This window comes from Mauremys reevesii, linkage group 8 (genome assembly GCF_016161935.1).
Source record: "Mauremys reevesii isolate NIE-2019 linkage group 8, ASM1616193v1, whole genome shotgun sequence".
NCBI lineage: Eukaryota > Metazoa > Chordata > Testudines > Geoemydidae > Mauremys > Mauremys reevesii.
In genome coordinates this window covers 6,273,170-6,285,616 of record NC_052630.1, presented here as the reverse complement: position 1 = coordinate 6,285,616, position 12,447 = coordinate 6,273,170, and the positions used below count along the sequence as shown (strand labels likewise).

At 52.6% G+C, this 12,447-nt stretch overlaps 1 protein-coding gene across 4 annotated transcripts in view; it reads right to left on the bottom strand.

Moving 5' to 3' along the window:
* Positions 1-4,330: 4,330 nt before the first annotated feature.
* Positions 4,331-12,447, bottom strand: part of ANXA6 (annexin A6) — a 38,211-nt gene continuing 30,094 nt past the window's right edge. For 3 of the 4 annotated variants that reach the window (XM_039484698.1, XM_039484699.1, XM_039484701.1), the window contains exons 20-26: positions 11,694-11,747; positions 8,421-8,438; positions 7,194-7,287; positions 6,591-6,686; positions 5,628-5,686; positions 5,179-5,301; positions 4,331-4,626 (exon numbers count right to left, since the gene is read on the bottom strand). In XM_039484698.1, coding sequence (XP_039340632.1) covers positions 4,567-4,626; positions 5,179-5,301; positions 5,628-5,686; positions 6,591-6,686; positions 7,194-7,287; positions 8,421-8,438; positions 11,694-11,747 — 504 coding nt within the window. In that variant the 3' untranslated portion in view covers positions 4,331-4,566. The remainder of the gene's footprint in view (positions 4,627-5,178; positions 5,302-5,627; positions 5,687-6,590; positions 6,687-7,193; positions 7,288-8,420; positions 8,439-11,693; positions 11,748-12,447) is intronic. The other variant, XM_039484702.1, reaches the window with a different exon arrangement.

Genomic DNA, 12,447 nt, shown 5'->3' with positions numbered 1-12,447 from the left:
GCGCTGTGGCTCTTAAACCAATAGAACAACTTTCCTCTTGCATTTATTTCTGTGTTTGACATGGCCTTTTTCATGTACTTACTGGAGGCAGGGGGAGAAGCTATTTGGGGTGTGACAGGCGAGAGAGGATATACCACCTAGGACCGATGACACTTTCCTGGTTACAGGTGTCCATTGAATTACCAGCGGTCACCATTTGCCTTCAGAACTACATAACCTAGCCAGGTGAGGTCCTGAGAAAGATTTCAAGGCTGGGAAAGTTCAACCCATGGAGTCTGAGCTCAGAACAGGCTCAGATCCAATGCATGACGGGGAAGAGAGGTGTACTGGAGGAATAGTCCTGGCTCTCCTCTGGAGACCAGGACTAAAATCCTAGATGGGTGAAGATGGCCTGGATGCAAGGCCTCTCACCTTCAAATATCTCCATTTGTAAAGGTCCCCCACCCGCAGACTTGGCCATGAGCCTCACAGGACCGGGATAGCAGGGGCTGCGAGACAGGGACCTAGAACAAGAGTAGCAAGAGGTGCTGCCAGATGGGGATCAAGATGCATTTAAACCCTGGGCACCGGAACCACTAGGCTTGGCTCAGGCTGCTTCAATTAACTCTTCACTTTTAAAATCATCCAAAGACGTGACTTGCCATCCCAACGCCATCCTGCTTTTCTCATGCAGCAGAGCCTGTTCCTTCTCTAAGGCCTTGCACAGCACCAAGAAGATGGTCAGAAGTTAAATAAGATCACTTCTCCCCCCCGCCCCACCAATTTTCTGCATCACAGAAAGTGCCAGTAGTTTACACGGCGACCGACTTATCTTTTTGGTGCATAAGAAGTCAGTCTTAAACCTTGGAGCCCAGAGGTTGTTACTCCCTCATTTCCTTGTCAATCGTTTCAAGTCGGTGCTACTGCACTTGTGGTTTTGGTTACACTTCTCACTGCAGAAATAGCTGCACTCTGCTGGGAGCATCATTCCAGTCAGCGGGAGAGGGAGCAGGAACCGTCTTGCATCACCAAAGTCTTCCCCACTCGTCCATGATGATGAACAAGGAGAATTTCCATGGGGGCTGCCTGGGAAGTAGAGAAGAAGGTGGAGTTGGATTATTTCCCAAAGCACCCGATGGGCGGGATAAAGAGGGAAAATACTCCAAATGCAGAATGAGTCCTGTAGGATTGTGCTTGAGTTCCCCAAACCACTAGAGCTCTCCTATTATTAGGGGCTGCTGACTTTCCCACAGTGATGAGACATGGATTGCATGGTCTAGGTCTGCACTAAGGATCTTCGGAAATTCTGCCACCAGTGAGTGCTGGGGCAGCCCCACTAGCACTAACAACCGTGGGAGCAGACATGGAGCTCGGGGTGTTAGGATTAGTGTACATGGTGGTTACAATGATGATGGCTTGTTTCTGCTGGAGCAATAGCTAGTGGAGCTTCGTTACTACAGCAGTAAGGCCAGATAAGGACCTAGATCAATAGATGGATGCCCTGGGGCTAAACCATCAGTGGCGGGGGGCGGAGGGGGGTGTCAGAGAATCGGTGTTGCAAAGGGAGCCCCTTTGAGGAGGATTTTTCCCTCCTATCACTGAGTGACTTTGGTGTCCTCATCCACTTAACAGGGAGCAGCCAGGACTTGAATTCATAGCCACACCCTCCCAGGGAAATTCCTCGCGCATGAAAACAAAGACGCTGGTCTCGGTGCGTCAGGTTCAGCTGGAATTTCTGGCAGGCGGTGGAGAGTGAGTTTAGGGCAATCTCCTCTGAGCACAGGGCCAAAATAAACAGACCTCCTGGACCTTTGAGGATCATCTCTCTATGCTTGGCTTGCCAGTGAATGGAAGCAGCTTGTCTCTAGTTGTGCGGTTCGGGGTGGGCCCTAGCGTATGCAGACAAACAGGCCCCACCCTCAGGAGTCAGAGTTACACAAGGGTGCCGTGCCCAGGAGAGCCATGGTAGCTCACCATCACATTTGCCAGCATTTGCATGTTCCTCTCAACCCTCCTGTTTCCAAGAAAACAGATGCACTTGACGTGCTGCTCCGGATTCCTCTTCCGACAGAGGTGTCACATCTCCACTAAGTCAATGGAATTACTCCGAATTCGCCCCCTCCTCGCCCCCGGTGACTAAAAGCAGTAACTGCCTCACAGCTTCCACAAATAGATGCCTACTTGGAACATTCTCGATGAGCAGAGAGAAGGAGCGAGTCGGTCAGAGCAACCACAAGACCTGCTCCGTTCTTGAGTCTAACCTGCTCCTACCCACAAGGCCGACAGGCCCAGCACTGAATTGACTTTCATACAATAGCTTTAGCCCCCTTTCAAACATCCTCCTGCAAAATGCTCTCCACTCTTCCCAACTGATGGCAGCAACGTGGGTTAAATGCCAGCTGCTAGGTTAGTGGCCCACTCTGAAACCAGCTGTTTTGGGGATTATGAGCTTGCATTGCAACGTCGTCCCTCCGCTTGGGTTGCCTGTTTGTTGTACCTGGGGTGGCAGGGTATGGTGAGGTACTAGGAGAGTGGGTCCAATTTTTTTTGATGGAACAGTTTTCCATTGGAAAATGCCCTTTTGTAGAGCCCTGCAAATCCGCGCGTGTCCACTTTATATCTGTGGACCATTTCTGTGGATAGCCGCTCGGCTGCAGATACAAATTTTGCATCTGCGCAGGGCTCTGATGGTAAGAACTGGGCAGGCAGCTGTGAGGAACTGTGGTGTGGATCCTCCACCTGCCCTTGGTGGGGGCTCTGGGGGGGGCAGGGACACGGGCCAGGGATTGCTCAGGCCCTCTACCCATGGCAGGTGGAAGGTCCGCAGTGGCTCCCCACAGCTGCCAGCGTGGCTCTCCCTGACCCAGCTCTGGCCAGGGGGCTCGGAGCCACAGCCTGGCCATGAGAACAGCTGGGCTGGCAGCTGTGGGGACCCTCCATCTGCCCTGTGCAGGGGACCGAGCAGGCAGCTCCGCAGGTCACCGTGCAGCAGTGACCAGTGGTGCCGGAATGAGGGGGGCCTCGCCTGTCCACTCTTCACAGCGGTGGATCCCTTCCCCTTCCCCTCTTCTTCCTCCCCAAGGCCCCTCCACCTCTCCCCCCCCCCCAACCATGGCAGACCCATTGCCAGGGAATGAACAATGGGTTTAATTAACCAACCTCTTCCCAGTTTAGACAAATCCTGGACTGGATTTCTGTTTCCACTTGGAGCAGACTCCGGGTCACACAGCACTTGGAGAACTCCTGACAGCTCTGTATTTTGGAATTAAACCATGAAGTTCCTGGATGAGTTTTGCATGTGCCATTCCCACTATGACCCTGGTGCAGGGATCGGGGGGGCTGAGAGCAGCCCCCGGCCATGTCCCCACCCCCCAGGCTCCCCACCCGGCTGAGGGCAGGTGGAGGGTCAGCGACTCTGTGCTGGCTCCCCACAGCTGCCCGTGCGGGGGAATAAGGGGTGCCTCTGAGCCTCAGCCCGGCCACGGTAAGCAGAGTCCTGAAAATCAGAAGATATCCACAGACAATTTTTGTGGATCGCGGATCGGCTGCAGATACACATTTTTGTATCCACGCAATTTTAGAATAAGTAATTGTTAGGTGCATATTACAGTTTTGGCACATGTGCTTTGAATGCCCCATTAGCAGCTTGTAAAGCACATCAGACCATGAATGGGATCACAGGTGAGGGCAGGAAGGTCAGATTTTTGCTTCATCTTTATTGTATCAACATCCACATGAATACCTGATATCCAGAATTGTAATCACAGTCCTTTCCATAAAGGTACAGAAATCCAGTCCAGATTTTTCACAGAGGAAAAGGGAAGCTTACATAGGTTATTGCCAGGGAATGAACAATGGGTTTAATTAATCAACCTCTTCCCAGTTTAGACAGATCCTGGACTGGATTTCTGCTTCCACTTGGAGCAGACTCCGGGTCACATGGCACTTGGAGAACTCCTGACAGCTCTGTATTTTGGAATTAAACCATGAAGTTCCTGGATGGTTTTTGCATGTGCCATTCCCACTATTTCCCCTGGTTATTCTGTTCCCCACTCCACCAGAAAGAAAAGACAGACTTCCCATGGAAAATACTCATGGGAGTGAAGGTAGCAGAGCATGCAGCAGCCAGTGTGATCAGATAACAGAACTAGGCGGCACTCAGCATTACACAAGGCAGCTGAGAAGATGGGCTCGCTCGCACACGAAGGTCTTGCAATAAGCGAACTGGAGTCGTTTCATGGTCAGCAACATTAAGGTTTTATTTCTGTGGTTTAAAACGTTTCTTATATCACAGTAACTTCCTGGGTTAGTGACACATTTGGACACGAGTCATCTTGCACCAATTCAGACAATAATCCCCCCCCCCCACTCCCTCCCATAAAATCCCTACCCTGAGACCACCCGGGTGGTCTGCACTGCTTGCAATGTTACACTCTTCTGTGGCACGTTTTTCTAGCACAAGGTGAATCTTCTTCCAAGTGGAACTGAACGTCCTCCGAAGCCCCCTAAAAGCTACAGTGACATCTAGGCTGTGTGCACGTGATGGCTCAGACACAGGACGGGCTTTCACAGGGCTCCTGGAGCAGCTTAGTCGTCCCCTCCGCAAATGGCCAGCAGAGCTTTGCAGTAATCGCCAGAGGTGTCCTTCTGCAAGAAGGAAACAAACGCCAGAGAAAAATGAAAAGCCAGAATCCATCTGGGATCTCTGCCTCTGCAAATCAGTCTCACCCGCCAGGAGGAAGGAGAATCTTGTGTCAACACGATAAGGGGAGCGCAATCTGGCCCTTAAGCATTTTGATCTCCTCCAGCAGAAGGCAGGGATCAGTACTGTTGGTGCACAGACGTTATGGGGACAAGCCTCTTAGAAATACCTTAGAAATTTTCACTTACAATGTTCACTGCCTGCCTGGTACATTTAAAGCGTGAATGGACAAAGTGCTGGTTACCATCCAGCAGGGCACAATCCTGCATCCCCTGGCAGATGGAGTAGCTGGCTACCCGAAACAGTGGGGGCCAGCAGTCACCATGGTGACACTAATGGCCAGCGATTCAGAAGAGCCCAGGACACTCCTCTGCAGTCAACTTTAAGGGCAAAGGCCGAGCTAAGAGACACATCTTTAAAGCCTGGCCCGCTCCTGGTCAATGGTAGGGACAGTGCCCAGCGGGGATGTGACAGGGAAGTTCCCGCCCCCTCCTCACCTCAATCATGTGGTGGAGCGACTTCTCGTGCATCTCCTTGAACACACGCCTGATGTTCAGCAGATCGATCTCGCTCCTGGAGACCATGATCCTGGTGAGGGTTCTTTCATCGGTGCCGATGCCCTGGCAACGTGGGGAGAAAGTACAGTAACCAAAAGGGGCAGGGCGGGAGCACGGTGGGGTCCCCTCCCACCATTCCGCTAGCTGATCAATTAAACGAGTTTCCCAAATTTCCGTGCCCAGGGAAGCATGGCAGCAGCGACGCTGTCATTGGACATAATGCGGGGCAGAGGTATTGCAGCCGCAGCAGCCAGACAGATGCTTCACCAGAACCCCTGGAACGGAAAATACCAGCCACTGCCACAGGGCTGCCCCAGCTCCAGCCAGGCTGAAAAATGCAAAGAGCGCCAGGTTGCCATGGGAACCCCACACAGAGAGTTTGTTTTCACCTTCATGGAGTCGTAGAGCTTGTCCGCAAAGAACGCCGGCTTGTCCTTGACGCTCCGAACTGCAGGCAGAGAGAGAAGAGACGCAGTCTGGAAACCAGCCCTGCCCCACACCCCCAGCAATAGAGGCATGGCTCCAGGATACCCAGTGGGGGCTGGCATGGGGGAACCATTCCCCACAGTACAGCCCCTCCAACAACTTTGGCCTTGGGGGCGCTGTTTGCTCTCCGCTTGGGTATTTCAGAGGGAGCAACCACCTTCCCTGAATGTTAGTGGGGGACCCAATGATAGGAACCCAGGGGGAAAACCTGATCCCAATGAAATCAATGGCAAAACTCCCATTGACTTCAGTGGGGCTAGGATTTCACCCTAGGTCCCAACTTCACGTAGGTCACTCTCTAAGACCATCCAGGCAGGTAATTAGCAGGCTCTGAATTATCCAGCCGCCTCCTCTCCACTGAATGGAGAAGATGGACCAGAACCAATCCCTGATTTTCTTTTGTTTGTCCCTAGTATTAGTCTGATCATGGCTTTCACACAGAAAACAAGAGAGACTAAAAAGACAGCTTTCCCGATACCATCCCGCTATTGAAGTAATACAATCCCTTCCGAAGTTCTGGTTCCATTGGACTAGCTCCAGGGAGAGAAGAGGTGCCCCAGAGCCAGCTAAGGTGACCCGATTTTATAGGGACAGTCCCAATTTTTGGGTCTTTTTCTTATATAAGCTCCTATTACCCCCCACCCCCTGGTCACACTTGCTGTCTGGTCAGCCTAGAGCCAGCCCTAGAGAGGTGTGGCACATGGGACTGCGGGGCTTAAAGTGGATTGTGATTTGCACAACCTAGTAAAGGAACCCCCTGCATGGGCAATAGCAGAGAGCCCCACAGGGCCATGCACCATCTCCCACTGGGCCACAGTGGAATCCCGGGCCCCCTCTACCCACTGAGCACACAGCGGGGAACTGACCTATGGCCACGAAGGCATCCCTCACGTCTCCAGACATGTGCTTCCGGATGGTGTGTGCCACGTCATGGTTGGTCATTTTAATGAACTCTTGGAACACTAGAGACCGACGGAGAAGAGAGCAAGTCACAAGCCAGAGCGTACGAAGTCCCAGCCCCCCAGTCCCGAGGCCGCTCTAAGTTCTGCTGTAGGCCGAACTGGCCTCAAGTTGACCCCAAGACTTGAGGGGAGGGAAGCAGGGCACAAAGCCATCTATGCCCCTCCTCTGCATCCTAAGCCCCCCCCCCACCTCGGACCTGAAGATCAAGCCCTCTGGTCCGTGTTAGGAAAGGCTAAGTAGGTGCCAGAAGGAACGGTTACAAAACAGCACATGGGTATTTCCTAAGGCAGGTGCAGTTGGCAACCAGGACCCAGAGGTGCAGGGTCTGCCACTCCTTCCCTCGGGCGAAAGGAAAATTTCCACCCTCTTATCAAGGGCTGCATCACTACGGGTGAGGCCGTCACAAGCTCACTCTTCCAGGAAGCGGCAATGTGGGCACCGCAGGTCAGATCAGAGAATTCACCACTCGTCGTAGGGCCAGAGGCTGGTGATTAATCTGCTCCTACCTCTGCGGAGATGGGGGTAACTCCGGGTGCACAAAATGCTCAAGAAACGGGTTTCCAGGGATGTGGAGTCGCCGCTGGAAACATCGGATAGTTTCTGCAAAAGCAAGCAAGAGTGAAGGAGGAGAGGAGACAGTGCAGAGAGCAGGAGGGGCCGTGCTGTACACCAGTTCTTCCTGGGAGAGTCGGTGGGAACATTTCAGTCCAAAAAGCTTTCCAGAAAGAAAACAGCTTCTTTGACAAAACTGAGATTTTCACAAAATAAAGTCCATTTCTCTTGAAAATCGTTGGGTTTTCACTGAAAAACAGGAAAACCCAGACATAGAAACATTGTGGTTTTCAGTGAAAATCTGAAAAATTGCAACACCGAGGATTTTTCCTCCCTGTTTCTGTTGAAAATGTTTTACAGGGAAAGTTAATTATTTCCCAACCAACTTGGCTCCCTAGGTTTGATTCTGGTCCAGAGGGCTGAACTTGATGACTTCCTGAGGTCCCTTCCAGCCCCACATTTCTGTGATCTTATGTTTTACTCAGGCCCTGCCTACACACAAACACTGTAGCGCTGTAACGAGACCTGGTGTAGTTAAAGAGCTACACCTGTGTGTATGGGCATGTATTGGTGCAAAGGTGCTTTATTCCCATAGGGAACAGGAATAGCCTATACTGATGCAAAGCATCTTTATCCCGATAGAACTGCGCCCACCCTCGGGATTGCACTGATTTCACTATTTCAGTAGAAAGTCACACCACAAATAGAAACAGTTAAACCGGTCTAAAAAACTGTGCAGGCCCGAGAGTCTAAAGTCATTAGTGAGCAGCCTGCTGTGGTCCTGAGTGGGCTGTACACAACCGGAACAGCATCGCCGGCGTCACCTCGCACGCATGGTGTGTGCGCCATTTTGAGAGCCTAATGGCCTCCTCTATGCAGCAAAAGTGAGGATTCGGACCATTGCCTAGGCTGCTCGCCCAGGACACTGCGTACGTGGGCTCAGACCTGGAGCCTGCACTCCTGCAAAACTCCCCAGCTGACCTCACGGGAGAGCTCGGACAGAGGCAGGAGGCGGGGTGAGCGAGATGGAGAGCTCCCAGCAGGAGGAGCCTGCGGCCTGGTCTGGGTGTGCAGTGGGCAGGGGTTTACTGCCCCCTCCCCCTCCAGCACTGCAAACAAATGAGGTAGGATCCCGTTAATCATGCAGATGGGGGTCAAAGAATAAAAGGGCAGGCACTCACCAGGCTCTCAGCGACCACCTGGCAGAGAGAAAGAGAGAGGGGGGGGAGAGGAAAGCAACAGGGTCAGAGATGTGCAGCTCACCCCCTTTCCTGGGGCAGGCACTGATCATTCCCCCCACCGAGAGAGAGGGAGACAAGGGTGGCAGAAGAGGACTCGTGTTCGCCTGGAGAGGCGCCCACCGTTCTGGCCACTGAGCGGCTTGGCCATGCCCTTTGCTGACCCGGCTGCTGAAAATGCCAGCGGTCGCCAGGGCAGGCAATCAGGCTGTTCACAAGTGCATTGGGTAAAATATAGAAAACTCCATTACCCCTCCTCTGCTAACAATCCCTTCCAGAGACGGCCCTCGTGTGGGTCAGAGGAGAACGGAGCGCGCAGTGGAAATCCCGTTGGAGGGGTGGTCTCCCAGCAGGGTGATGGAGCATAAAAACATAAGAATGGCCCTACTGGGTCAGACCAAAGTTCCATCTAGCCCAGTTTCCTGTCTTTCGACAGTGGCCAATGCCAGGTGCCCCAGAGGGAATGAACAGAACAGATAATCATCAAGGGATCCATCCCCTGTCGCTCCTTCCCAGCTCCCTGCAAACACAGGCTAGGGGCACCATCCCTGCCCATCATTATTATTCACAGAGCGAATGGAGTTTTGCAAACACATTGGAAGACAAGGCCCCTGCTCTGAAGAGCTTGCAGGCTAAGGCAATGTCTGGGCTGCAGTCCCAGGGGCGTTTACAGCAGTGAAGGCGGCGGTGCGCACTTCAGCACAGGCTGTCCAAGCCAGGGTAATTACGGGGCCAGGCGTGCAGCTGCTGCCTCTTCGCTGCTTTGATACCTGTTCTGGCTGGATTAAAACTAGCTCGGGTCAGTCTACCTGAGCAGCAATCACACCTTGTGACTGCAGTGTGGACATGCCTGGAGCACGAGAGGAATGAGGACGTGAAGGGCCACCTGTGCACATGCCAGAGAGGAGCTGGGTGATGCAAGGCCAAGCCACAGGAATTGGGAGGTCAGGGGGTTTGTTTGGTGCAGGGAGAGAGGGAAGGTGTTCCACACACAGAAGGTGGCTTACAAAAATACATGGGGACCGTTGTTCTCTTCTGCCAGCCTCGAAAAACTACTCTGCCCTCTCCGAGCCCTGTGAAGGTCAGGCACTGGGTGGTGAGGGCATTGGTCTTGCTATCTGATGAAATGTGAGATTATTCCAGTGCATTCCTCCAGGGCTGAGCCATGGGGAGTAGTTTGGCTGGAATGGCCTGAATAGAGGCCTGGGATTTCGAGTTCATCTGCTCAGCATAAGTCATTTTAGCCACTGATCGCTGCCTCTCTCTTTCTCCGGTACAATCAGCGGCAGGTCCGAATGAAGCACGGCACGGGACAGGCGTAGGAAGGCACAGCACGGCCCGGGACAGGCCCGGGACAGGCGTAGGAAAGCACAGCAGCATGCGGTAGTGATGCTAGCCCCCCCTCTGCTGGTAGCAATGCTAACGACATTCTCCAGGAGGACAGTGCCGGCCGTGCTAATGAAAGGCACATGTCAACAGGCTTCAAGCACAGAGAGCAGCAAATGGCGGGGCCAGGGAGCAGCCGTGTCCACAGGCATTGCAGCAGCAGAATATTCAAACAGCCCTTGGAAGCCACCTCAGATAGCTCAGTGCCAGCGAGATTCGTAAACAGACTTTGGAGCTCCAGGTGGTGCAGTGCGGGGGTGGGGGGAAGGGAGATGATTCTTGTCAAGGGGGTTGAAGTGTGAGCTCTGCGGAGGGCAGAGCTGTGTCAAGGGGTCTTCATGCTTGATCCCACCAGGCTAACCTTGCCTGGTTCCAGTTGACTAACCAACCGGGCGCTCGTGCCATGCTCACTGAGGACGGGGGCTGGTTTACGGGTTTGTGCTGAAATCATGAATTCAGCAGTTCCTGGTTGATTCAGATTAGGAAGCAGGTGCAGCTCAGCTGTTTCAGCTGCCTTCCACTCTGCGATTCAGTGTCACTGCCAGCAAAACGCAAGGGATCGGTAACTCCCGTGGATCAAAAGCACAGCAGTTACTGACGCCAGCCTGTGCGAAGCGAAAGCGCTGAGCTTCTCCCCACGGGACAGCCTTCCTAAGCTAACTGCAACGGTGCTGCCAGCAAGGGGATCTGACTTTTATTTGTGTGGCCCACAAAAATGGTGGCTATTTTGCAAACTAGCTTCTGAGCAACTAAGTGATGGTGGCAGGGGGGAGGTGTTTCCTTTGATAAGAACATTTACAATCCAGGAGTCCAGACTGGGAGCTTCTCAGGAGAGGGACCTTGTCTTCTGTCATGGTTTGGGGCTGCCCTGTATGTTTACAGAGCTCTGCCAACAGCAATGGCTCCAGGATATTAGAACTAGGGCTTGCAGAAATCAAGGGTGGCAGTTTTATCCAAACACACATAGTTTTGTCCCAGAAATGGTTCCGCTTCACTAGGCATTTTTCATGTGGGTTTATGCATGGAAACATCTGAGTCATGAAGACCAGTCGTTCCGAACACGGGGGCCTGACGTTGGACACCTGAAGCCGTGGCTTGATTTGCAGAGGTGCTGAGACCTCACAGCTCCCATTGGAGCACCTCAGAAGACCGGGCTCCTTGTTTAGGTGCCGGATGTTAGGCTCCCGGTTTGAACATTTTGGCTTTGTTGACTTTCCAAGTGCAGCGGCTGGCGTTGTTCAAGGCAGGCGGAAGGAGCAAAGCGAAGATAGGAGACAAACAGGAAAAGAGTCAACGATTGCACTAACCAGCATGAAACCGCCATGGAACCCAGAAAGGAAATCCCTCCAGAATGGTCTGAAAATTCCGTCCAATTCAGTGCCAAAGTGACCTCCTGGCAGACTGGCACATGTTTCAGCACTTCATTCAGGGCCTCGGACACCAACCCACTCACTAATTCTACATCTTTTTAACTAATAAAATGATTGATTTAAATTCTAAAAGGAAGCACCACGCCCCCAGCTCCATCTAGTTCTCCTAGCAGTACAGTGTGATTTCTGCAAGCCCCAGCTAGACTATTCTCATGGAAAATTTCATTGAGATTTTTCCTTTAGGTTGGGAAAAGAAGAGCTACTAAGCAACACAAACTCTTTGAAGGCCCCCTGCGCCTCAGTGCTAGGTGCAGGGAACCCATCAGAAACGGAGAGGGTAGGCGGTCTCGGGGTGGACATTCTCAGATCCAAAGAGCAAAGGAGAGGTTGATAAATAACACCCACTCCCACGTCTGTGAGCATGTGTGTACATGTGCACACCTGCAGGTGCAGTTCTCACCTTGGCATCTTCATGAGCTTGTGCAAGGTCTTCTCCTCCTTTGTCACGGTTGCCCTGTGTTTAAACATGACAGTCATGGAGAAAGGATCTTGGAAGAAATGTCTGCTCAGAGCAGAAGGGTCCTTGTCCCTGCTGCAAACCCAAATGATACTGGACGGCCGAGGCTACTAGCAGTGGCAGAGAGAGTCTTTAACAGCCAGGTCACATGGTTGGTGGCAAAAGCCTTGGCCGGCTGACAACTGTTTGGTGACATTCTGCCTGGTTCCTAATGGACACAGGTCTACATCCCAAAGGCCACGCATTTAGCACTAATGGGCACCCCGGAGCCTGCACTCCCTTTTCACCCCTGCCAGGGGTCTCTCCAGAAGACACCTGACACACACGGATGGGGATGGGAAGCCAGCGCTACTGCTGCCTGTTCCATATAAAATTAGAGGACTAGAGTCCATGGTACCATCTGTGTGGCAATGTCCCTTTAAGCCATCTGGCTCCCTGGATCTTCCCTGTTCTCTGCAGTGACAGTATATTTATCAGGAGTTTAACTGGGGCACAAAGACCCCAGGACCACCCACTGTCAGATCTCCAGTCCCACCCCAGCGTGCAGTCTGACTGGATGGCCACTTGGCATGTTGCTTTCCTATAGGTCGCAAGAGCTAGAAGTGAAAGATTTGAGTGGGTACAATCAATCAAAGGGCAAACACCAAGGCATCCTGGTGTATTCCCGAGTTCGACAAGCTGTCTTAGATTCTACCTG